This window comes from Heterodontus francisci, chromosome 18 (assembly GCF_036365525.1).
Source record: "Heterodontus francisci isolate sHetFra1 chromosome 18, sHetFra1.hap1, whole genome shotgun sequence".
In the NCBI taxonomy this organism is placed as follows: Eukaryota; Metazoa; Chordata; class Chondrichthyes; order Heterodontiformes; family Heterodontidae; genus Heterodontus; species Heterodontus francisci.
This window is the reverse complement of record NC_090388.1, coordinates 51,382,171-51,409,113: the sequence shown is the minus strand read 5'-3', so window position 1 is coordinate 51,409,113 and position 26,943 is coordinate 51,382,171. Positions and strand designations below refer to the sequence as shown.

Here is a 26,943-nt window from a genome sequence, read left to right as displayed (position 1 = left end):
GCTCCCCTGTATCTAGGAAGGTTTGGAAGATTGTGGCAAACCCATCCACTATCGCCACCCCAACTTCGTTTAGCAACCTGGAATGCTAACCATCCAAACCAGCCAACTTATCCATTCTAAGTAAGCATAGCCAGCCTTTTCAGTACATCCTTCCTATCAATTTTCACCCCATCCATTTACCTCTTAACATCGCCGCTTCTATCTATATTTTGTCAGTATTCTCTTCCTTACACTGATACTCATTAAGTATTCTCGCCTTGCCCTGCAGCTCTCAGCATATATCACCCTCTTTGTCCCTTATAGGACCCACCCTGACTCTTAATACCCACTTACTATTTACATGCCAGTGAAAGATGTTTGAATTCCCTTTTACGTTAACTGCTGTGCTGTTCTCATATTCTGTCTTTGCCTGTCTTATTTTCCTCTTTACTTTCCATTTTTATTGTATATGACCTGGTTCTCGCTTGAAGAATTCACCTGACATGCATCATACACCCTCTTTTTTTTCCGTTTCATTCTCTATCTGCCTTGTCATCCTAAGAGCCCTGGCTTTGGTTCCCCTACTTTTTGCCCATTATGGAATGTACCTAGTCTGTATCTGAAACATCTTAAAGATCATCCATTGTTCCATTACAGTTTTTTTTCAGTCAGTCTTTGTTTCCATTTTACCCTGGCTAGATCCCCTCTCATCCCATTGAAGTTAACCCTCTTCCAATTTAGAAGTTCTACTTTAGATTCTTTTTCGCTTCTCCATTACTAATCGAAACTTGGATACGATGATCACTCTTACCCAAGTGCTCTCCAACAGACACTTGGTCCATTTGGCTTACCTCATTCCCCAGCAACGTCACCTTCCTAGTTGGACTGAGAGCATACTGGTCATTTCAGAAAGTCCTACCCCTCCTTTTCCTTCACTTTACCATTATTCCAATCGATATTTGGGTAATTGAAGTCCCCAAATGTCTGCACTCCCTAGTTCTTGCACTTCTCTGTGATTTTCCTGCAGATTTGCCACCCCCTACCCCACCTCCCCCCAACTCTCACTCTCGCTATTTGGAGGTCTATAGAATACTCCCATTAGTGTGATCATACCGTTTTTGCTTTTCAACAACTCCAGTCAAATGGATTCTGTCTTTGCCCCCTCGAGCATTCTCTTTCCAATATGGCAATGTCTTTCCTAATCAGTATTGCAACCACACATCCCTATTTTCCTTCTCTATGGGCGGTGGGGGTGGCGGGGGAGAGACAGAGTGTGGGGAGAGACGGGTGGGGAGGGCGGCGGGGGAGACAGTGTCAGAAATCCAGCACAGGTGCAATGGGTAGAATGACCACCTTCTATGGTGTACAATTCGATAAATCAAGGTTATGTGCGGTGATTTTTTTTTCAATGAACAGTTACTTATCAGGTGAAGTTTATATAGTGTCAACTGGAGCTTGTATATTCCTTCCTGAATAGTTCTGAATTTCTTTGTGGCCAGTACCACAAAATCATGAATGTTCTAATCTTCCTCGTTCTTTTTGATGCATAGAGATAACGTTGTGAAACAAAAAGTATAGGAAATATTTGAGATAAAAGGAAGTCATAATTGCTAAAAATACACTGGTTAAAGTTTAGCATTTCCTTCCCTTGAATTGTTCCGATGAAGGGTCGTACCCAAAATGTTGGCCTTTCTTGCTCTTTTAAATGCTAATCCAGCTGGAGCGCATTTTAACATTTTCGGATTTTTTTCTATTAAATATTGTGTAAATTCACCCGCTCCTGCTATTGTATCTTTTGTGTGTGGATGGTTGATTGTTTAGGTACAGGAACTGAGCTCCACTTGTTAGCACCCATCTAGTATTTAAGCAAAAGGCCATTTTTCATTTGAGAGCGATGACATGCTATTCAGCCATGGAGGGGCAATAAAGCCAATCCTGACCTTGCCTGCCTAGGATATCCCATTACCCAGTTGGAGCTGTTGGCAATCAGGAACAGTTACCCGAACTAATTACCTCACACCCACATTTCCCTGAAAAATACTCCCCCACACTTGCCCATAGCCCTGCAAATGTTTTCTCTTCAGGTGCTTATCCAATTTCCTTTTGAAAGCCATGTTGAATCTGCCTCCACTATATTCGAGGGAGGTGGGGCTGCAGTGGTAATGTCACTGGGCTAGTAATCCAGAGGCCCAGCTAATGCTTTGGGGACATGGATTAGAATCCCACCAAGGCAGATGGAGAAATTTGAATTCAATGAATAAATCTGGAATTAAAAGCTGGTTTAATGGTGACCATGAAACCATTGTCGATTGTTGTAAAACCCCATCTGGTTCACTAATGTCCGATAGGGAAGGAAATCTTGTGTGTTCAACTGTCTGCTGTCCTCACCTGGTCTGGCCTATGTGTGACTCCAGACCCACAGGAATGTGGTTGACTATTAAATGCCCTCTGAAATGGTCGCAAGCCACTCAGTTGTATCAAACCGCTACAAAGTCTAAGTAAAGGAATGATACCGGGCGGATCACATGGCATCGATCTAGGCATGGAAACGAAAGTCCTCCTTGCAAACATCTGGGAGCTTGTGCCAAAATTGGGAGAGCTGTCCCACAGGCTAGTCAAGCAAAAGCCTGACACATTCGTGCTCATGGAATCATATCTTGCAGACAATGTCCCAGAAACCCACATCACCATTCCTGGGTATGTCCTGTCCCATTGGCAGGACAGATCCACCAGAGGTGGCGGCACAGTGGTATACAGTCGGGAGGGAGTTGCCCTGGGAGTCCTCAACATCGACTCTGGGCCCCATGAAGTTTCATGGCATCAGGTCAAACATGGGCATGGAAACCTCCTGTTGATTACCACCTACCGACCCCTCATTGGCTGATGAATCAGTGCTTCGCCAGGTTGAACACCAATTGGAAGAAGCACTGAGGGTAGCAAGGGCACAGAATGTACTCTGGTGGGGGACTTCAATGTCCATCAAGAGTGGCTTGGTAGCACCACGACTGACCGAACTGGCCGAGTCCTAATGGACATAGCTTCTAGACTGAGTCTGCGGCAGGTGGTGAGGGAAAAACCTACTTGAGCTCGTCCTCACCAATCTACTTGTCGCAGATGCCTCGGTCCATGACAGTATTGGTAGGAGTGACTACCACATAGTCCTTGTGGAGACGAAGTCCCGTCTTTACACTGGGGATACACACCATTGTGTTGTGTGGCACTACCAGCGTGCTGAATGGGATAGATTTCAAACAGATCTAGAAACTCAATTCTAGGCACCCATGAGGCATTGCGGGCCATCAGCAACAGCAGAATTGTATTCAACCACAACCTGTAACCTCATGGCCCAGTATATCCCCCACTCTACCAGTAGCATTAAGCCAGGGGACCAATCCTGGTTCAGTGAAGAGTGCAGGAGGGCATGTCAGGAACAGCAGCAGGCATACCTAAAAATGAGGTGTTAGCCTGATGAAGCCACAACACATGATTACAGCAGAAGCAGTATGCGATAAACAGGGCGAAGTAATCGCACAACCAATGGATCAGATCTAAGTTCTGAAGTCCTGCCACATCCAGTCGTAAATGGTGGTGGACAATTAAACAACTAACAGGAGGAGGAGACTCCACAAATATCCCCGTCCTCAACGATGGGGGAGCCCAGCACATCCGTGCAAAAGACAAGGCTGATGCATTTGCGTCCATTTTTAGCCAGAAGTGCCGAGTGGATGACTTATCTCTGCCTCTTCCTGAGGTCCCCAGCATCACAGATGCCAGTCTTCAGCCAATCTTATTCACTGCACGTAATATCAAGAAACGGCTGAAGGCACTGGACACTGCAAAGGCTATGGGCCCTGACAACATTCCGGCAATAGTACTGAAGACTTGTGCTCCAGAACTTGCTGTGCCCCTAGCCAAGCAGCTCATGTACAGCTACAACGCTGGCATCTATCCAGCAAAGTAGACACTTGAGGAGGTGTGTCCCACAAAAAGCGAGACAAATCCAACCCGTCTAATCACCGCTCTATCAGTCTACTCTTGGTCATCAGCAAAGTGATGGAAGGGGTTGTTGACCGTGCTGTCAGTCGACACTTGCTTAGCAATAACCGGCTCATTGATGCTCAGTTTGGATTGCGTCATGGCCACCCGGCTCCTGACCTCATTATAGTCTTGGTTTAAACATGGACAAAAGAGCTGAACCGCAGAGGTGAGGTGAGAGTGACTGCCCTTGACATCATGGCAGCATTTGACCGAGTATGACATCAAGGAGCTCTAGCAAGACTGGAGTCCATTGGAATCGGGGGAGGGGGGGGGCGCTCTCCACTGGTTGGAGTCATACCAAGCACAAAGGAAGATGGTTGTGATTGCTGGAGGTCAATCATCTCTGCTCCAGGACAGCACTGTAGGATTCCTCAGGGTAGTGTCCTAGGCCCAACCATCCTTAGCTGCTTCATCAATGACCTTCCCACCAACATGTCAGAAGTAGGGATGTTTGCTGATGATTGCACAATGTTCACCATTCGCGACGACTCAGATACTGAAGCTGTCCGTACCCATATGCATCAGGACCTGGACAACATCCAGGCTTGGGCTGATAAGTGGCAAGTAATATTTGTGCCATGCAAGTTCCAGGGAATGACCATCTCAAATAAGAGAGAATTTAACCATCTCCCCTTGATGTTCAATGGCATTACCATCGCTGAATCCCCCACTATCAACATCCTGGGGGGTTACCATTAACCAGAAACTGAACTGGACCAGCCTCATAAATACTGTGGCTACAAGAGTAGATTAGAGTTTGGGATTTATGTGGTGAGTAACTCACCTCCTGTCTCTCCAGTGCCTGTACACCATCTGCAAGGCACAAGTCAGGACTGTGATTGAATATTCTCCATTTGCCTGGATGGGTGCAGCTCCAGCAATACTCAAGAAGCTCAACACCATCCAGGACACAGTAGCCCACTTGATTGGCACTCCATCTACAAACATTCACTCTCTCCACCACCTTCAACTTTCACTCACTTTGCCACCGACACAGTGGCAGCAATGTGCATCACACAGAATTGTTACAGCGCAGAAGGAGGCCATTTGGTCCATTGTGTCCGCACCAGCTCTCCGAAAGAGCAATTCACTTAGTGCTGTTACCCCACCTTCTTCCTGTAACCCTGCACATTTTTTCCTTTTTCATATAAGTCTAATTCCCTTTTGAATGCTTCAAGTGAACCTGCCTCCAACACATTCTTAGGCAGTGCATTCCAGACCTTAACCACCCTCTGCGTGAAAAAGTTTTCCTCATGTTGCTTTTGCTTCTGTTACCCATTATGTGGACCATCTCCAAGATGCACTGCAGCAACTCGCCAAGGCTCCTTCGACGGCACCTTCCAAACCCGTGATCTCGACCACCCAGAAAGATAAGGGCAGCAGATGCATAGGCACCACCACCTGCAATTTTCCCTTCAAGCTACACACCATCCTGACTTTTTTTTTAGACTTGGAACTATATTGCTGTTCCTCCACTGTTGTTGGGTCAAAATCCTGGAACTCCCTTCCGAACAGCACTGTTGGTGTACCTGCATCCCAAGGACTGCAGCTGTTCAAGAAGGCAGCTCACCACCACCTTCTCGAGGGCAAATCGGGATGGGCAATAAATGCTGGCCTAGCCAGTGAGACCCATATCCCATTCATTCATATTTTTAAAAAAAAAGTACAGTCAGGCAGGGCATTCCAGATCCTCACCACACTGCATAAATTTTTTTTTCATGTTGTCGTTGGTTATTTTGCTGTTCACCTTATATCAGTGTCTCCTGGTTCTTGACCCTTCCGCCAATGGGAGCAGTTTCTTGGTATGTTGTTTGTCTAGACCCCTGAAGAGTTTGAACACCTCTAACGAAACATCTCTCAGCCTTCTCTTTAAGGAGAATAAACCAGCTTCTCCAATCTAACAGCATAACTGAAGTTCCTTATCTCTAGAACCATTCTCATAAATCTTTTCTGCAATCTCTCTAAAAGCCTTCACATCCTTCCTGAAACACGGTGACGAGAATTGGACGCAGTACTCCAGTTCAGGCCATATGAGTGTTTTGTAAAGATTTATCTTAACTTCCTAGCTTTTGTACTGTCTGCATTTGTTTATAAAACCCAGGATTTTGTATGCCTTTTTAACCACTTTCTCAACCTTTCCTGCCACCATTAATGATGTGCACACATTGTGTAATGAGAGAGGAATAATTGACAATCTAGTGGTGTGAGACCCCTTGGGGACGAGCGACCAGAATGTGATAGAACTCTTCTTCAAGTTGGAGAGTGACGTAGTTGATTCTGAGACAAGGGTCCTGAATCTTAGTATAGGAAACTACGAAGGTATGAGGCGCGAGTTGGCCATGGCGGATTGGGAAACATTACTTAAAGGGACGATAGTGGATAGGCAATGGCAAACATTGAACTGCAACAATTGTTTATCCGTGTCTGGCGTAAAAGTAAAACGGAAAAAGTAGCCAAACCATGGCTTACAAGGGAAATGAGAGATCGCATTAGATCCAAGGAAGAGGCATATAAATTTGCCAGGAAAAACAGACCTGAGGATTGGGGGCAGTTTAGAATACAGCAAAGGAGGAGCAAGGGATTTATTCAGAAGGGGAAAATCGAGTACGAGAGCAAGCTTGCGAGGAACATAAAAACTGACTGTAAAAGTTTCTATAGGTATATGAAGAGAAAAAGGTTGGTAAAGACAAATGTAGGTCCCTTACAGTCAAACGGGAGAATCTACTATGGGGAATAAAGAAATGGCTGAACAAGTAAATGCACACTTTGGTTCTGCCTTCACAAAGGAGGACACTAATATCATACCAGTAATGTTGGGGAACACAGGGCTTAGTGAGAGAGAGGAACTGAAAGAAATCAGTATTAGTAGAGAAATGGTGTTGGGGAAATTGATGGGATTGAAGGCTGATAAATCCCTAGGGCCTGATGGTATGCATCCCAGAGTACTTAAGGAAGTGGCCCTAGAAATAGTGGATGCATTGGTGGTCATCTTCCAACTCGAACAGTTCCTACAGATTGGAGGGTAGCTAATGTAACCCCACTATTTAAAAGGGAGGTAGAGAGAAAGCAGGAAATTATAGACCAGTCAGCCTGACGTCGGTAGTGGGGAAAATTCTAGAGTCCATTATCAAAGATTTTATAGCAGAGCACTTAGAGAACAGTGGTAGAATCGGGCAGAGTCAGCATGGATTTACGAAAGGGAAATCATGCTTGACAAATCTACTAGAATTCTTCGAAGATGTAACTAGAGAGTTGATGAGCGGGAGCCTGTGGATGTGGTTTATTTGGACTTTCAGAAGGCTTTTGACAAAGTCCCACATAAGAGACTAGCATGTAAAATTAAAGCGCATGGGATTGGGGGTAGTGTATTGCAATGGATAGAAAATTGGTTGGCAGACAGGAAACAAAGAGTAGGGATAAACGGGTCTTTTTCCAAATGGCAGGCAGTGACTAGTGGGGTACCACAGGGATTGGTGCTAGGACCCCAGCTATTCACAATATACATTCATGGTTTAGATGAGGGAACTAAATATAATATCTCCAAATTTGCAGATGACACAAAACTGGGTGGGAGGGTGAGTTGTGAGGAGGATGCAGAGAGGCTTCAGGGTGATTTGGACAAGTTGAGTGAGTGGGCTAATGCATGGCAGATGCAGTATAATGTGGATAAATGGGAGGTTATCCACTTTGGTAGCAAAAACAGGAAGGCAGATTATTATCTGAATGGCTATAAACTGAGAGAGGGGAATATGCAGCGAGACCTGGGTGTTCTCATGCACCGGTCACTGAAGGTAAGCATGCAGGTGCAACAGGTGGTAAAAAAGGCAAATGGTATGTTGGCCTTCATAGTGAGAGAATTCGAGTACAGGAGCCTTGGTGAGGCCACACCTGGAATATTGTGTGCAGTTTTGGTCTCCTTATCTGAGGAAGGATGCTTTTGCTCTAAAGGGAGTGCAGCGAAGGTTTACCAGACTGATTCCTGGGATGGCAGGACTGACTTATAAGGAGAGATTGAGTCGGTTAGGATTATATTCGCTGGAGTTCAGAAGAATGAGGGGGGATCTCATCGAAACCAATAAAATTCTAACAGGACTTGACGGGGCCGATGCAGGAAGGATGTTCCCGATGGTGGGGGAGTCCAGAACCAGGGTTCATAGTCTAAGGATAGGGGGTAAACCTTTCAGGACTAAGATGAAGAGAAATTTCTTCACCCAGAGAGTGGTGAGCCTGTGGAATTCGCTACCACAGAAAACAGTTGAGGCCAAAACATTGTATGTTTTCAAGAAGGAGTTAGATATAGCTCTTGGGTCTAAAGGGATCAAAGGGTATGAAGCGAAAGCGGGAACAGGCTACTGAGTTGGCTGATCAGCCATGATCATAATGAATGACGGAGCAGGCTCAATGGGCTGAATGGCCTACTCCTCCTATTTTCTATATCTATTATGTTAACCACATACACCCCAGGTGTTTCTGTTCCTGCAGTCGCTTTAGAATTTTGCCCTTTATTTTATATTACCTCCCGTCATTCATCTGCCACGTGTCCACCCATTTTATCGGTCGGTCTATGTCTGCTTAAAGTCTATCCGTGTCCTCCTCAGAGTTCCGAATACTAAATTTTGTGTCATCTGCAAATCTTTAAATTGTGCCCTGCACACCCAAGTCTAGTGTTTAATATATATCAAGAAAAGTAGTGGTCCTAGTACCGACTGCGGGGGGGCGGTGGTGGGCGTGGCCAACTTCCTGCGGTCTGAACAATAACCATTCGCCACCACTGTTTCTTGTCACTCTCCCACTGTTCGTTTTATTCAATGGACTGCAACTTTGCTTGGCAGGTCTATTATGAGGCACTGTATCCAATGGATTTTGGATGTCAGCATAGATCCTCTCTGTTAAGTAGTCATAAAACTCAATCAACTTCGTTAAACATGATTTGCCTTTAACAAATCTGTGCTGGCTTTCTTCAATTTATCCATATTTGTCCATATGATTCTTAATTTTGTCCCAGATCATTGTTTCTAGAAGCTTTCCCACCACTGAGGCCTCGAGTTGCTGGTTTTATCCTCACCCCCTTTTTTGAACAAGGGTGTAACATTTGCAATTCGACAGTCCTCTCGCATCACCCCTGTATCTAAGGAGGATTGGAAGATTATGGCCAGTGCCTCTGCAAATTCCTCCCTTACTTCCCTCAGTATCCTCAGTTGCATCCTATCCAGTCCTGGTGACTTCTCAACTTTCAGTAGAGCCAGGCTTTCTAATAGCTTCTCTATCAATATTTTCCCCATCCAGAGTCTCAACTTTCACTATAACTTTGGTAGCGTCTTCTTCCTTGGTAAAGACAGATGTAAAGTACTCATTTAGTACTTCAGCCATGCCTTCTATCTCAAGGCATAGATCCCCTTTTTAATCCCTAATTGGCTCCACCTCTCCTTTGCTACCTTTTTACTATATATAAATATGCTATAGCAGACTTTTGGGTTTACTTTTGTGCTAGCTGCCATTCTCTTCTCATTCTCTCTTTACCTCTCATTTCCTATTTCACTTTCTCTCTGAACTTTCTACATTCCGGCTGGTTCTCACTTGTATTATCAACCTAACACATCATATGCACCCTTTTTCTGCTTCATCTTACTCTCCTATCTCTTTTGTTATCCAGGGAGTTCTGACTTTGCCTGTCCTACCTTTTCCCACTCTTAGGAATGTACCTTGACTGTCCCTGAACCATCTCCTCTTTAAAGGCAGCCCATTGTTCGTAACAGTTTTGCCTGCCAATCTTTGATTCTAATTTACCTGGGCCAGATCTGTTCTCATCCCAGTGAAATTGGCCCTCTTCCAATTAAATATTTTTATTCTAGATTGCTCCTTGTCCTTTTTCACAGCTAACCTAAACCTTATGATACTATCATCACTGTTCCCTAAATGTTTCCCTACTGACACTTCATCCACAACCCACCTTCCCCAGCACCAGATCCAGGAATGCCTCATTGGGCCAGAAACACATTGAGCAAGAAAATTCTCCTGAACACACTTCAAAAACTCTTCCCTCTCTCTGTTCTTTAGAGTATTACTATCCCAGTTAGTATTAGGATAATTAAAGTTATCACTACTCTATGATTTTTGTACTGCTCTAATTACCCTGCAAATTTGCTCTTTCATATTGTTCCCACTGGTTGATGGCCTGTAGAATACACCTAGTAGTGTAGTGGTACCTCTTTTTTTCCTTAACTCTAACCAAATAGATTCTGTCCTTGACCTCTCCAGGACATCCTCTCTGTGCAGCACTGTAATATTATCATTCATTTTAAAAGCATTTCTGTCGAACTGAAGAATTGCATCAGAATACTCGAGATAAAAGGATTTGTTGGACAAATCAATAGCATTCAAATGAAATGCTTGATAAAAGCAGGATTTATAATGCAATGTTTATATAATAAATAATATTTCTGTCATGCTTATTTCTTTGCAATAACCTAGTTAACTGCATTGCACTATTTGCTGGATTCAAAACTTTTGATTTTAAAGCCTTCAAACAAAGTAGACATTCAGAACAAAATCATCATGGCAATCAGTGTTTCAGATAAGTCGTTGAACCAGGACCTTGGATGCCCTCCCATGCACTATTCCGTAAACAGCAACCAATTTGTGCACAGCAAAGTTCCGCAAACAGCACTGAAATAAAGATTGGATAATCATTGAGAGTTAAATATTGGCCAGAAAACCAGGGAGAACTCCTCCCCTACACTTCTTCAACATAGTATCATTGAATCTATAATGTCCACCTGAGAAGGCAGAAGTGGGTCTTGGTTTAACATCTCATCCTAAAGATGGCGCATGCAACAGTGCAGCAATCATTCATTACTGCACTGGTGTGGGGCATGATCCCACAAATTCCTGAGCCAAAGGCAAGAGCCCTACCACTAAGCCGAAGCTGAAGGTTTGATGTGCTAACTTAATGCAGTTGGCTGTTTAATTTTCATTGCAATTAGTAATATTTTATTGTGCAGCAAATTAACATCCATAATTTTTTCTAAGCGCTATTAATCTATTTTTCCTTCATGTATAGGTTGGGAACTATAAGCGCACTGTAAAGCGCTTTGATGATGGCTACAGACTCTGTAATGACCTCATGAGTTGCCTCCATGAGCGTGCTCGGATAGAGAAGAGTTATGCTCAACAACTTACAGAATGGACCAAAAGGTGGAAACAGATGTTAGAGAAAGGTAAAGGTTGAATTTTTTGCCATAGGGATTATTTACATTTATAGATTCTGAAAAGGCTTCGTCAATTAAAGCTCAGTTTGTAAGATTTATTATTTGAAGCTCGCTTATGCTGTTCAGTGCCATGCATGTGGAATTTGTCGAATCAGTGCAAAAAGATTGGAGAATTTTAAACATTTCTGGTTTTCAAGATCTTTTGTTCTGGTTCAAGATTCAATTTGCCTGTTTCAAATCCTGCCCATGCACTGGCTATGCTCAGATGGAAATTGAAAGATTTCACCAATTGCACGAGTTCAGAAAGCTTCTCTTAATGTTTTGAGTCATTATCAGTGATTTTTAAATAGGATTTCTCACAAGTGGAGGACTGGACATCTTTATTAAGAATACTTATAATTTGGTAACTCAGCCCATTTTCAGCTGTTGATATGTACACACCAGGTTACCACTCTTAAATATATCAAGGAATACATTTTAATCAAAAAAAAATACATTCTATTACTCTGTCTGATTGTGCTGACTCATTGAAGATTTTACATTTGTGATTTTGCAAAAGAAATTTATCGAAATCTTGAACTGTAACCTGACCAGTGCACTTTCAAGCACCTCTTGGACCCAATTTCTCAATTGCACCCAAAATGGAAACTCTACTCCATGAAGTTATACAGATTTAGTTCCCTGTCAGTTATCTTTCTCAACTTCTGTAAGTATTCGATGAAGGATAGATTAGGAATCAGTGTTGCTTGAAAATGTCCTTTTTTTCCCTATGATTTGTATAAAAATATTCTGCAATGTGTTGTAAGACACTACAAAGGTTTTTCAGCAAGTTTGAGGATTCACAACTTTTACAGTTAATAAAAAGAAAGACCTTGCATTTATATCACACTCTATTCATCCAAAGTATTTGTTAGAGAACCTTGAGTTTTTCTTTGACAGGAATGAGCCTGAAGTTGATGAACTTACAGTTTTATTAAAGAGAATTCAATTTTCGTTGATATAGAACTTCAGTCTGATGTATTGTCTTAATTTTTAACTTAATCTAAGTTTTCATGCTTCTGTGTCATGCACAATGTGTGTGGTAATGTAAATAAATGCTCTTCAGCCCATGCATGGTGTTTCTACTGTAGCTGACCAATTTGACATGGAGAAAGGTGCATGCTGTCTTAGAATCTTAGCACAGAAGGAGGCCATTTGGCCTGTCGTGTATGTTCAGGTCTTTGAAAGAGCTATTTAGTTAGTCGCACACCACCTCTTTCCCCAAAGCCCTGCAATTTGTGCCCTTCAAATATTTACGTAATCCCATTTCAAGTTATTACTGAATCACCCTTTTGGGCAGTACATTCCATATCCTAACTCTGCGTAAAAACAAAAATGTTCCCTACGAAACATCTCAAGCACAAGCTGACGGTGAGGGTCACACATAAAAATCACCCTACAGAGATATAGAACAGAGTACGAAAAATATGCAGCAAAATACATGCAGGACCATAGCGAATTGGAATAATTGTACAGTCCTAATACATCATAATGACTATTCCAACGTGAGTATTGCTGAAAAAAGAGACATGCTGTTCAAGCTTTTTGTCTTACACTCATCAGGACAGATGCAAGAATACCAAATTTCAAAGGGAGCAACAATTTATACTGCATGAGGAAAGGGTGCTGATTGTTGGCAAATCGATTCTGGTCAAGGTGTTGCCATGGAGATTGCACTAGGGAACTATTGTCCCCCCACACTTTGTTTAATTCAAAAAAGGAACAATGCCTGGACGTGTTCCTTTTGCCTGCAGAGGACAGGTCACTGCATATAAATATATGTAGCTTCTAGCAAGCATAAGTGAGCCACATTGTGAGCCCGACTGATAATCTTAAATTGATTTCCAATATTTTAGGAGCTGGGATCCTAAAATCAAGCTATTTTCTCAGTATTGCTGAGGCACTGGGCAATGGCAAAGATCAGATAGATAATTTATGTTATTAATAGGAGCGATTATCCCTGATGTTACAGGTATTTATCAGTGATTATTGATGTATTGGGTTGGGATTTTTCCAGACCTTATGCCTTTGTGTAGCATTGGCCATTTTAAAACCCACTTTTAAAGTTTTCTAGAGGTGTAAGCCAGTCACCTGTTTACCCCAGGTACTTTCCCCCAAATATTGTGGAATCTTGCCTTACTCTTGATATCAATGGCACATAACAAGGGCACATATGGTATTTGTTCTCACAAACTATTTATCTGTTACCCAAACTACAAATATACTCACTATACTGCTAGTTGGTAACCCCGTGTGCAAGAGTTTGTCCCCAGGTGGCTGGTCTGTCGAAATGTGTTCCCCTCATGTCTTCAGTGACTGACCCACTGTTCCCAACTGTAACAACAATGTCCTTGTGGGTTGTGGCTTTATATCCCTTTCTGACCCTGGTCCCTGGACATATTAGGTAATGTCTCGAATTGAGTTATCCAATTGAATTTCAATGCCTTATCAATCCCACCATGGCTATGCAAGACCACCTGCATGTGGTCATATCCTGCTTTCAGCAGTTGGGGTATTAGGTGCATACCAGCAATGGATGCAATATCTGCTTCTTGCAAACACAGGAAGACAGCCATTCACACATATTCCGAGAGGCCATTGTCTGAGAGAGTTGTAGGCAAGAGTGTCTCATGTTGTAATAGTCTGGGGCTACCACTTTAGTGGCATGTCCTGACTTGCCTGTGTGTATGTGTGTGTGTGTCCTTGTTTAGTTAAATTGTCCTTATTTTTAAAAAGTCCCAGCGGTGATGTCTTCGGTCAGAATTCTTCTCCCTTCATCCTGATGTCCTCTGCACTCCATGCTTCTACCACTCTTTGTCAAACTCTGCATGCAAAATTCCCAAGCCCCAGTTTACATCTGTAACAAGCACATTTCACAACATGCTAAACTTTCTTTCTTTCTTTTGGGCCTCCTTATCTCGAGAGACAATGGATAAGCGCCTGGAGGTGGTCAGTGGTTTGTGAAGCAGCGCCTGGAGTGACTATAAAGGCCAATTCTAGAGTGACAGGCTCTTCCACAGGTGCTGCAGAGAAATTTGTTTGTCGGGGCTGTTGCACAGTTGGCTCTCCCCTTGCGTCTGTCTTTTTTTCCTGCCAACTACTAAGTCTCTTTGACTTGCCACATTTTAGCCCTGTCTTTATGGCTGCCCGCCAGCTCTAGCGAGCGCTGGCAACTGACTCCCACGACTTGTGATCAATGTCACAGGATTTCATGTCGCGTTTGCAGACGTCTTTAAAGCGGAGACATGGACGGCCGGTGGCTCTGATACCAGTGGCGAGCTCGCTGTACAATGTGTCTTTGGGGATCCTGCCATCTTCCATGCAGCTCACATGGCCAAGCCATCTCGAGCGCCGCTGACTCAGTAGTGTGTACAAGCTGGGGATGTTGGCCGCCTCGAGGACTTCTGTGTTGGAGATACGGTCCTGCCACCTGATGCCAAGTATTCTCCGGAGGCAGCGAAGATGGAATGAATTGAGACGTCGCTCTTGGCTGGCATACGTTGTCCAGGCCTCGCTGCCATAGAGCAAGGTATTGAGGACACAGGCTTGATACTCTCGGACTTTTGTGTTCCGTGTCAGTGCGCCATTTTCCCACACTCTCTTGGCCAGTCTGGACATAGCAGTGGAAGCCTTACCCATGTGCTTGTTGATTTCTGCATCTAGAGACAGGTTACTGGTGATAGTTGAGCCTAAGTAGGTGAACTCTTGAACCACTTCCAGAGCGTGGTCGCCAATATTGATGGATGGAGCATTTCTGACGTCCTGCCCCATGATGTTCGTTTTCTTGAGGCTGATGGTTAGGCCAAATTCATTGCAGGCAGCCGCAAACCTGTCGCTAAACTGTTAGAAGCAAATAGCAGAATACAAACCTTGCATAAAAATACTTTCCCCTTACAGCATGCCCTAAAAATATTTCCCAAACCACAAATACGCAAAAAAAAATCAATAGCCTTTAAATTTGCAATAGATAAAATTATTTGTTCATACAAAAAAAATAATCACTCAGTAAGAAACAAAGTGCTCCCTTTCGCCATGGAAGTAATTTTTGCTTTGCAAGAAACTTTACTGGATGCATGCTGTACAGTTCAGGTGAGGAGGGATCGAATGGTTCCCTTCTTTTCCCCCTCCTTGTTTGACCGCAACAGGTTTACTTCTTTGAATTCAGTGCCAGTTCAGTGTTTAACTGTTTGCGTGTTGTGATCATAAAAGAACCAATTGGATAAATTTTCTTGAGTTTAACAAAGAAAAAGGTTAGCTTTATTATACTTAAATGGATTTATGTAAAATAATAAAATATGCTCCGATTTTCTCGCTCGCTCAGACACACGCACACAAATAGATTACAGAGTTGGGGAAGGATAAATTGGTCAAATTAGAGTCCAGAGAAATAAAAGGGGTATACAGTCTGTTGGTGACTCGGCTACCTTCAGGCTGACCTTGATCCCGTGCTTCCGCTTTAAAGATGTAGACAGCTGATTTGGCTGTTCTCCTGGAGACAGTTGATTTCCTTCAAGGAGTCTCTGGCTGCAGCAGGGGCATCCCTGTGTGGTCATAGTCAGCAAACAGAGTTCAAAGCTTACAAGGTGGGTTGGGAGAGAGGGAGGAAGGAGGGACCCCACTCGGGTCTACTCCCATCAGCATCTCAGCTGATTATCTCCTTACTGTAGAGAAAGCAGAAGCTTAAACACATGGAGGGTGGGCCTATCCCATGACGGTCACCCAGTGATTCAAACATGGTCGTTACTCGTGTAGTCCCTCTTGCAACTTAATCAGTTCCCGTCTGGGAATCCTCCTGTCACAGCTAGGGTCCCTTGTTCAAGTGATTGAGTTTAAGGCATTCCCATTATAACTAGATTAGTTCATGTCTGGGAGCCCACTCTCGGCTAGGGTCCCATTGTTCACGTAATTAGGTTTAGTGGTTTGTCTCCACCAGTTGAATACCTCAGGTGAATGCCTTGATGCCTTGCAAATGGGGGCGGGATATGTCGTCCATTCATATTCCCACGTCATTCTCCTTGATGTGCCTCCATCTCAGTGGATTGGAAGTGGAAGGTTAGTGTGTTGCAAATTGGGGTAGCCATCTTTAACTGCGAGCTCAAGCCACATTCAGTCTCTTTTTTAAAAAAAAAAATTCAATTCATGCTTCCAGCTAGTGGATTAAAAATAATCATTTGACATCAAGCACGTTTTTGTGACCAGGCTTAATACCTAAACTCATTGTTACATTTGGAAAATTAAATGGATTAGTATGAACAAAAGGCACAATGCTGCAGCTACTGGAAATCTGAGAGCAACTGATAAAGTAGAAGTCAGTTTGTGTTTGAGGTATGGACCATCCTTCAACTGTTCTGAGGAAGAGTTTGTACATCAAATGTCAACTGACCTACCTCCTGTTCCCTTGATCCTATTCCAATAACCTGCTGACATCCAACTTCCTCTCCTGGTCCCCATGTTAACTTCTTTTGTAAACTGTTCTCTCTTTCCAGGTGTTGTCCCTCACTCCTTTAAATCTGCCATCATCACCCACTCCTTAAAAGAACAACCCTATGGGGGTAAGGTAGGGCAAGCAAAGCCAGAGTTCCTTGGATGATGAAAGAAATACAAGAGTAAGATGAAGCAGAAAAAGGGTGCATATGACAGATGTCACATTGATAATACAAGTGGGCGGCGCAGTGGCTAGCACCGCAGCCTAACAGCTCCAGCGACCTGGGTTCAATTCTGGGTACTGCCTGTGTGAAGTTTGCAAGTTCTCCCTGTGACCGCGTGGGTTTCTGCCGGGTGCTCCGGTTTCCTCCCACAGCCAAAGACTTGCAGGTTGATAGGTAAATTGGCCATTGTAAATTGCCCTAGTGTAGGTAGGTGATAGGAGAATTGTGGGGATGTGGTAGGGAATATGGGATTCACGTAGGATTAGTATAAAATGGGTGGTTGATGGTCGGCCCAGACTCGGTGGGCCGAAGGGCATGTTTCAGTGCTGTATCTCTAAATAAAAAATAAAAAAACAAGTGAGAACCAGGCTAAATATAGAAATTTCAGAGGGGAAATGAAATATTTATTTATTTTTTATTATTTTAGATTTTATTATATTTATTTTATAGGAAATGAGAGAGGCAAAGAGAGAATATGAAAAGGGACTGTCAGCCAACACAAAAGGGAATCAGAAGTCTTCTGTAGCATATAAATAGTGAAAAGGTAGTAAGAGTGGGGGTAGGACCAAATAGGGGCTTAAAAGGGGGATCAATGTATGGAGATAGAGGGCATGGCTGAGGTACTAAATGAGTACATCTGTCTTTACCAAGGAAGAAGACGCTGCCAAAGTTCTAGTAAAGGAGGAGATTGCGAATGGATGGGTTAAAAATTGACAGAGAAGCTAACAGAAAGGCTGGCTATAGTTAAAGTTGGTAAGTCATCAGGACCAGGTGGGATGCAAATGAGGATACTGAGGGAAGTAAGGGAGGAAATTTTAGAGGCACTGGCCATGAGCTTCCAGTCCTCCTCAGATACAGGGTTCGGTACCTGAGGACTGTAGAGTTGCAAATGTTACATCCTTGTTCAAAAAAGGGTCTTAGGATAAACCCAGCAACTACAGGCCGGTCAGCTTAATCTTGGTGGTGGGAAAGCTTTTAGAAACAATGATCTGGGGCAAAATTGACACTTGGACAAGTGTGCATTAATTAAGGAAAGCCAACATGGATTTGTTAAAGGCAAATTGTGTTTAACTAACTTAATTGAGTTTCTTGATGAGGCAACGGAGAGAGTTGATGAGGGTAATGCGGTTGATGTGGTCTGTAGTGACATCCAAAAGGCTTTTGATACAGTGCCACATAATAGGCTTACCAGCAAAGTTTAAGCCATTGGAATAAAAGGGACAGTGGCAGCATGGATGCAAAGTTGGCTAAGTGACCAGAAACAGAGAGTAGTGGTGAACGATAAAATTGATGACACAAAATTTGGAAGTATTGTGAACTGTGAGGAGGGTAGTGATAGACCTCAAGAGGACATAGGCTGGTGGAATGGTGGGCACAAATTAAATTAATTTTGATGGAAAGAATGAGGAGAGGTAATATAAAATAAAGGGTACAATTCTAAAGTGGGTGCAGGGACAGAGTCCCAGGGTGTATGTGCACAAATCATAAATTTGAGGTCGTCCAAAATTCTGACCTGTGCCTTAATTCACACCATGTTCCTTTCATCTATTGCCCCTGTGCTTGCTGACATACACTTTGACCCTTCAAGCATTCCCAATTTTAATCGCTCCATCATTGGTGGCCACACCTTCTGTTGCCTTGGCCCTAACCTCTGGAATACCCGCCCTAACTCTCCGCTTCTCTACCTTGCTTTCCTCCTTTAAGACACTTCTTAAAGCCTACCTCTTTGACCAAGCTTTTGGCCTTTTGACCTAATATCTCCTTATGTGGCTTGGTGACATTTGTTTTATAATGCTCTTGTGAAGCACCTTGGAATGTTTTATTACGTTGAAGGCACTATATAAATCTAAATTGTTGATTTATGTGCTCTTGATGGTTGTTGCATGACCTGCAGTGTTTTTCTAATATTTTCTTTTTGTTTTAAATAGATTAATTATTGCACTTAAAAATGTCTAAGAAGGAGCTCTGCTCACAGTTTTTACTCTGTAAAGTACACTATCAGTCAATCTGGCAGTTCAGACTAGCAACACTTGATTATAACTGTTGACTGAATCCATGATAGTCAACACTATTTATTGCCTCTAGACTGAGAACACTACAGCATACCGTTCCCAATGGATTAGCTGCTGCTTTCTTACTAACAGCAAATGTAAATGAAGGAAGCCAGTTGGTACTTCTGCATATTATTTCACCATAAGTGTATTTGTTTGAATGAGGGAGTTATATTGCAAATTCCACCAAGATATAGTTTTTAGTGGTTGAGACAATGTGATAGTGATTTATCGGTACAATAAAATACTGCTGTGTTGTATGTTTAAATGTATCAATAATTATGACCCAAACAAAATGTCGTGGTCCAAGTTTTCTTGAAGTGTATAGGACTTGGGAAAGGACGGAATTAAAAAATAAATTGCATCACAACATGTAATTATTTTCTATTATTAAGACCTATAATATAGATGAGGGAAACCTTACATTATAGGATAAATTCAGCCACACTGCTGACCTGGAATCTTGCTCAGAGAAATCAGATGTAAGTATTAATCTTTTGGTGTAAATAAAGTTAGTTCTGTAATAAACAATGATTTGCTCCTTGGGTTGTTACAGCAGTGATACAGTACCAAAAAGGATGAAACAGTAGCACAGTGCATTGGAGCACTAACATATGCTGTATCATAGCATTATATAGGTTTGATTTCCTCCTCATGCCATTGAGTTTTCAACTTTTAAAATATCACAATGGGAAGTGAAACTGGGGAGAGTTGCCAGACCTCTGACTTGCAACTCCTGGTTGAGAGTGCCATAGGCAAAGGCTGTGGAGGCTGGCCACCTGCATCATCACCAATGAATGTCATTGTTTATTACAGAACTAATTTTATTTACACCAAAAGATTAATACTTACGTCCGATTTCTCTGAGCAAGATTCCAGATCAGCAGTGTGGCTGAATTTACCCTGTAATGTAAGGTTTCCCTCATCTAAATTATAGGTCTTAATAGTAGAAAATAATTGCATGGTGTGATGCAATTTCTTCGGGAGAGAAGAGAAAATAGGGACCTTTAAAACCTGCACAAAACTTGCTGTAAATATTTCACTTGCGTTTGAAATACCTCCATCTTTGCTGAAGGTAAAGAAAATCATCTGTTGCAGTTATTGGTATTTGTCTCTAAAAATGAAAGCTATCAAGTTGATATTTTGATGTCAGTTGGCAAGGTGAAAGTGTGAGGAGCTAAGTTGGTATCAGTTAAGATATTTTGACAGTTTCCATTTAAAATTACATGTTAAATTATCTCCCTCGCACTGTCAGCTCAATATCAGACCCTTGGGAACGAGTTATCTGCCTCCCTGTTGGTCAAGTCCTCTGTAGTTCTAACCTTTTAAACAGTTGACACCTAGGGATTGGTACTCAGGATAGAGAATAACTGCTGATCAGCCTAATACAACGAGAGCTCCTAATTCAGTAGGCTAATGTTAGCAGATCCAACTTTAGATAAGTTTTACCTCGAAGTTTGAAGAATTAATGCATTTTTCCAGAGACCATGTGAAGGCAGTACTTACAATGTTGTGAACTCTACATCATCTTTTGTCACCCTGTGATAAATTAGAGGCCTAAGTAGAATTGAACCTTGTCCAGATTGCATTCTTGTCCTTTCTATTCAAATTATTCTGACTTTTTGTATTTTTCAATAAAAATATAATTTTGGATTCAATAAAATTAAGCTAAGTAAATGTGGATAACAATATTTTGGGGAATTGCTTTGGGGAATTCATACAAATGTTTGAACTTTTACATCTTTTGACTGGTAATCTTTGCAGGACCACAGTATGGAACTTTAGAGAAAGCATGGATGTCATTAATGACTGAGGCAGAAAACGTCAGTGAGCTGCACCTGGAGGTCAAGTGTGCATTGATGAATGAAGACTTTGAAAAAGTCAAGAACTGGCAGAAGGAAGCCTACCATAAGCAAATGATGGCAGGCTTCAAAGAAACAAAGGAGGCAGATGATGGATTCCGTAAGGCACAGAAACCCTGGGCCAAAAAATTGAAGGAGGTAGGGAGGCTGTCAAAGTTAAGCTGGTAAATATTAGTATGATATGAATTTTTCCAAATAAATTCTGGGCAACATATTTAAAGTGAATTTCGAGGTTTAAATCAAAATGGGGAGGTTCTGAGCCAAGGCCAAATAGGAGGGAAAATCAAAGATCTTTAACAATCTGGCCACAGTCTATTTCTCAGCTGTCTCTGCAAAAGCCTGTTTTTCAACTAGTTGCAAAGTTAAACAGCAACATTGTATAGCATGTCCTTGGTTTCTGAATGGCTGTATCCGGGGCAACCAAGATACACTTTCCTTGTTAACTTGTGAAGCTGGCTTGTTCTCCCAATCTGTACGTTTGTATCCAAGGCAACCAAGAGGCACCTTCTGAAGCTGGCTGTCTTAAAGACACACTGCATATTTCCTGAAAAAAAGGCAACAGGATCATAACACCTCTGCCCCTGATGGAATGAAACACCATTCCCAAAATGCATTTAATTATAGTGCAAAAAATAGTAATTGAAAAAACACTAACATTTTTTCTCACATTTACAGATATACAATTTTTCTAAAACGTTAGGATGACAGCAACAAGTTCCACCACAACATTTACGGCTTTAAATTTTCAAAAGGTTGTCCCAATTAACCCATTTCAAATTTCCAGGCATCGTCTTCCAGTTGTTGCATGTCTTCCTTTCAAGTGTCCCTATTGTCCATCAGTTTTCTCTCAGAAGTTTCTTGAATACCCCTCAACCTGTGTGGTATCACTTGATACTGGAAAACCCTGTTCAGTTTTACAGAAGCTGACTTTTTCTTATCTTGGTGTGTCAAGGGAATTTCACAGTATCCCTCCAACACATCTGTCTCTTTAAGATGCATGATGTTGCCCACTCTGTCCATACAGTCTTGTAAGTGGGAATTTGGGTAGGAGTCTGCCGCCTTTACCGCAGTTACATTTCTATAGTCTATGCAAGTTTGAACCGACCCACCAGGTTTAGCTATCAAGACCATCTGCGCATTCCAGCTGTCCTGACTAGGTTCAACTAAGCTGCCCTTCAGCATGCTTTGTACCTCTGTTTCCACTTGGGCCTGTCCGTCTGGACCTTGGCGGCAAGGATGTTGTTTTAAAGGAATGGTTTCCCCTATACCCGCATCATGTGTGGCTAAGGTTGTACATCCCGGCTTATCCCTACAAACTCTTTTAAACGTTGTGAAAAGCCTGGTTATGTCTTCCCGCTGTTTTGCTTCTAAGTGCAAAGGCCTATTGTCTAATTTTCCTAGCCATTCACCAATGTGATAGTTGGAGGTTCAATCTGAGAATTTCCAAGGCCTGCTTCTGCCTCATCCTCACTGTCCTTTTCCTTCTCAACAGTCCCAATTACCTACACTGGGCTGATCCTCCTCCCTGCGGTAATATTGCTTGAGCATATTAATATGACACAACCGGTGGTTCTTCTGGCCATCAGTGGTGTCAGTCAAGTAATTACCTTACCCACTCTTTTGATCACTCCATATGAACTGTGCTTTTAATGGTTCTCCCTGTAATGGTAACAGCACTAATACTTCACCCCTGGTTTTATGGTAGGTTCTGGTTTTCCCACCATGTGACAGGTATGGCATGTTCTGCAAAATTGTCTCATCCTTTCTAAGACCTGGCCAGCAATAATGTTGGCTTATGCGTGATATGGTCTTCAGAATTCCCGTGTCCTGCAAAAGGAATGTCATGTGCTAACCTTAATAATCCTTGTCGATATTTAGGTGATACCACTATCTGTTCAACAACTGTCCAGTCTTTGTCGGCAGGTCTATGAGGTGATGTCCATTTCCTCCTCAAAACCCCGTTTGCCATATAATAGCCTTCCTGAACTCCTTTCGCCTCGGCTACCGTCAGAGCCGTCGTGCTATTCGGTATATGTCTGGATCAGCTTGCTGTGCTGCAATAATAGACTATCTGTTGAACATCTCATTTGGATTATCCAAATCCCCAAATAGGGTTTCAGATACTTGGCTATCTGTTTATGGTGCCTTTTTTACCTCCGACAATATATCCTGTTTAGCCATTGTTCAGGTGACTACACATGCAGGAAATATTCCTGGAACTTGTTCCTAAAATTGCTCCGTTTCCTTAATTTCACTTTGTTCCTCTGTAATTATAGGTGAAACTGATACTTTTGATGCAACCAAATCAATTACTAGGAGTAGATCAGTTCCCTTTACTGACAAACTGTGGACAACACCTACAGTTACTATCCCAGATATTAAGTCACTATCTAGGTATACTTTATACAAAGGTACGGGTATATGCTCCCCGCCAATTCCATTAACTAAAATGTCAGTGTTCAAAGCGCTCTCCTATGGAAACCTTGTATCTTTCCCCAGCAAGGGTGTTTGAGTTGCTCCTGTATCCCTGAGTATAATAGGTTTTCCTGCCTCATTTACAGGATATGGAGTTATTTTTCCCTTTGAGAAAAATTGATTATAACTCTGGGATATTTTATTCTTAACCTCTACATTCCTTTTAGTTTTAGTATCTGGTTTCACAGCTGTTAAAGCTATAGCCTGGTCTACTATACTCACAGTCAGTCTTTTCCTCTGCACTCGCTTTGCGTACCCCAACAGGTCCTATGGGTTTACCTTGCAATTTCCAGCACTCTAAACGAAGATGACCCGTTTTGTGACCATGATAACACTTTGGCTTACGAACCTCACTTCTACCCTTAGCACCTTCCTTTCTGACCTGAGGAGGTGATCCTGGGGCATTTCCAGCTGTTCCTTCTTGTCCCTGGCTACTTGCCTTCCTTTCACTCTCCCACTTTCTATCCTTCTCGGTTTTATGGGGGTGATGGACAAAATAGGTTGGCTTATTCACAAGCTCAAAATCATCAGCAATCTCTGCTGCTTGCCTAGCTTTCAAAACTTTCAGGTTATCTATGTGGGTTCTCACTACTGAAGGAATGGAGTATTTAAACTCTTCCAAGAGAATCAATTCTCGAAGGGTCTCATATGTGGTTTCTATCTTTAATGCCCGTTTCCAACAATCAAAATTAATTTGCTTCACCCTCTCAAATTCTAAATATGTCTGCCCAGCCAATTTCCGTACGTTCCTAAACTTCTGACAGGAAGCTTCAGGGACTAATTCATGTAACGAGAATATCCTTTTTTGCCATCTCATAATCTGCAGAAGCCTCTTCAGGAAGCATGGCATAAACCTCATGAGCTCTGCCTACCAACCTTCCCTGCATAAGCAGTGCCCAGCTTTCTTTCGGCCATTTTATCTGTTTGGCTATCTTTTCTAAAGATGTGAAAATGTCTCTACATCCCATTCCTCAAATTTAGGAAGGGCCTGTATAAATTTAAACAACGTTTTGCTGTGTCCTGAGCTAAATTCAGATTCTTCCTGACCCGAATTTTCCCTGGATTTAAGACTACCCCTTATGTCTCAGTTCCATCTCTTTCTCCCTGTCTTCAAATTCAAATTTTCTTATTGCTATTGCTGTTTCTTTTTCTGTTTCAAGTTCTTTCGTTTCTAACTGAATCCTAGCCAATACCACTGCATCACTCTCAGACCTACTGCTTTCCTGTTCCTTGTATTCCCCTTCATCATCATCATCATCATCTAATTCCAGATGTTCAGCTATTATGTCAATTATCTCTGCTTTTTTGGCAACTAATTTCAATTCTAACCCCAATTTTGCTGCCAATTCTTTTCATTTGTTCTTAGTTAAAGTTATCAAGTCACTCAGGGAAACACTCTTCTTTCCCAAAAACTCTGCTGCAACCACTAATGCCATTAAAATGGTATAGACTGTACCTTTATTATACAAGAGCCCTGGTTCTTTTTATTTCTTAATTGGCGATAGATTTAGATCCCAACAATTGAGTTTCCATTTGATATCCTGGACGCGAGAGCAATTAAATATGATGCCAGACGCAAGACCCCAATTTAAATATGTTATCCCAGAGATGAGTAATTAATATGATTCCAAACGCAAGCCCTCCAGTTAGTCTGATTCTGATCCCAGACGCGAGCTGCTTAATTAAATATGATTCAATCGCGAGCAAGCCCCCAATTAATATGTTATGACACACCTGCTCAAGACAAATCCCCCAACCAAAATATATAATTCTGATTGCGGTGGGAGCAACGCACTGTCAATTCAGGCCTGTCACTCCACAGATCGAGTAACATATCACTTTAAACTTCCCGAATTAGAGAAAGCCACAGCTGATCCCGAATGAGACAAACCAAATCATGTATCTTTAGATATCAACAAATTAACTGCTTATCAGAAAAAACTAAAAATCTTAAACACTGCTAAGATAAAACAACATTTAAAAATAATAGCATAGCAATAACAAGTCCGTTCAGATTTCCGCTTTCTGACGATCAGTCCTCTGATTCAAAGTCCACTCGGCAATCTTCCAGGGTCCAATGAGGTAAGGAAATCCAGTCCAGCATCTGAAGCTTCAAACTCCTCTTCCTTCCAGCGATGACCACAGCAGATCAACAACTCTCAACCACTTTCAAAAGAATCAATCTGACTTAACTTTTAGAATTTTGAGGGATAAAAATAATCAGTTTAAATTCACTTCCTTTAGTTTAAATTGACAGAGTGATCTCTTCAGTTCATGCTGGCGCAGCTGTGTCCGTGTCTGTTTCTCAACTGTCTCTGCAAAAGCCAGTTTTTCAACTAGTTTCAAAATTAAACGGCAACTTTGTATATCCTGTCCTTGGTTTCTGAATGGCTGTATCTGGGGCAACCAAGATACACTTTCCTTGTTAACATGTGAAGCTGGCTTGTTCTCTCTATCTGTATGTTTGTATCCAAGGCAACCAAGAGGCACATTCTGAAGCCGGCTATCTTAAAGCAGTACTGATCCTTCGCTGTCTTAAAGACACACTGCATATTTCCCGAAAAAAAGCAACAGGATCATAACAGCTTTACACCAATGGAAATTGGTGTGAAGACACAAACTGACTCTGCTCCTCTTTGGCCATGACTTCAGATTAAATTACTTTTAACTGCAATGTCATTGCAAAGTGAAACCACTTTGCATCAACAATACAGTTTATAGTATGAACGCACGCTAAGCTGGAGCAAAAACATCTTTAAAAGGAGCTATTTCCCAAACCAAAAAACAAAGTATGTTGATGGGGTGAGATGAAGTAAATAGAGGTGTTTATGTGCTGTAAATTCTATGTAATTATGGTGGTAACTTGTTATTAAAGAAAAACCATTCAAGAATTCCTTTAAAAAAAATCAGAAATATTACAGGTAATTGCCACACGGTTTTATTTGTTGCCAGACATAAATTTGATCAGTGCTACAATTTATTACCCAATGTTTGCCAATTCTGTCCTTTTATGACAAGCCTATCTTTTACATTTCTTGGTAATTCAGGAGCCTTATCTTAGAGGTTGTTTTTAAAAAAGGGAAAGTTTCATTGGTTATCAGTCAAACAACTGATGCATTCTTTTTGCTTATTGAGGTGGAAGCTGCCAAGAAGGCCTATCATGCAGCTTGTAAAGAAGAGAAATTAGCAATATCCAGGGAATCAAACAGCAAGGCTGATTCAAATGTAAATCCAGAACAACTGAAGAAACTACAGGATAAAGTAGAAAAGTCTAAGCAGGATGTCCAAAAGGTAATATTTTATGTATTCTGAAACAATCCTGCATTACATAGATTGTACTGCCATATAATGAATGGATATGCAGATTTGCAGTAAAATATATCTTCTGGCATTCAAGATACAATCAAATGATAATCCGAGGGCAAAGGGTAATCTACCTGTTGCAAACACATCTGTCCTTGATGACATTGGCAAGAGTTACCATTATATAGAGTTGTAAGATTGTATAATTCTATTTAGGAATTGAAGATTACCGTCTATGCTCTTTCGCCTGTGATGTTAAATGCTGCATAAAAACAGTTTTAAAGCAAAAGATTTTGTTTATTACAATAGAAATGCACTTTTCCATGTGAAAATATTGCAA

At 41.9% G+C, this 26,943-nt stretch overlaps 1 protein-coding gene across 5 annotated transcripts in view; it reads left to right on the top strand.

Moving 5' to 3' along the window:
* Positions 1 to 26,943, top strand: part of LOC137379635 (protein kinase C and casein kinase substrate in neurons protein 2-like) — a 157,154-nt gene that overhangs the window by 97,211 nt on the left and 33,000 nt on the right. For all 5 annotated transcript variants that reach the window (XM_068050742.1, XM_068050744.1, XM_068050743.1 and 2 more), the window contains 3 exons: positions 11,078 to 11,234; positions 20,728 to 20,963; positions 26,436 to 26,591. In XM_068050742.1, the coding sequence (XP_067906843.1) occupies positions 11,078 to 11,234; positions 20,728 to 20,963; positions 26,436 to 26,591 (549 nt within the window). The remainder of the gene's footprint in view (positions 1 to 11,077; positions 11,235 to 20,727; positions 20,964 to 26,435; positions 26,592 to 26,943) is intronic.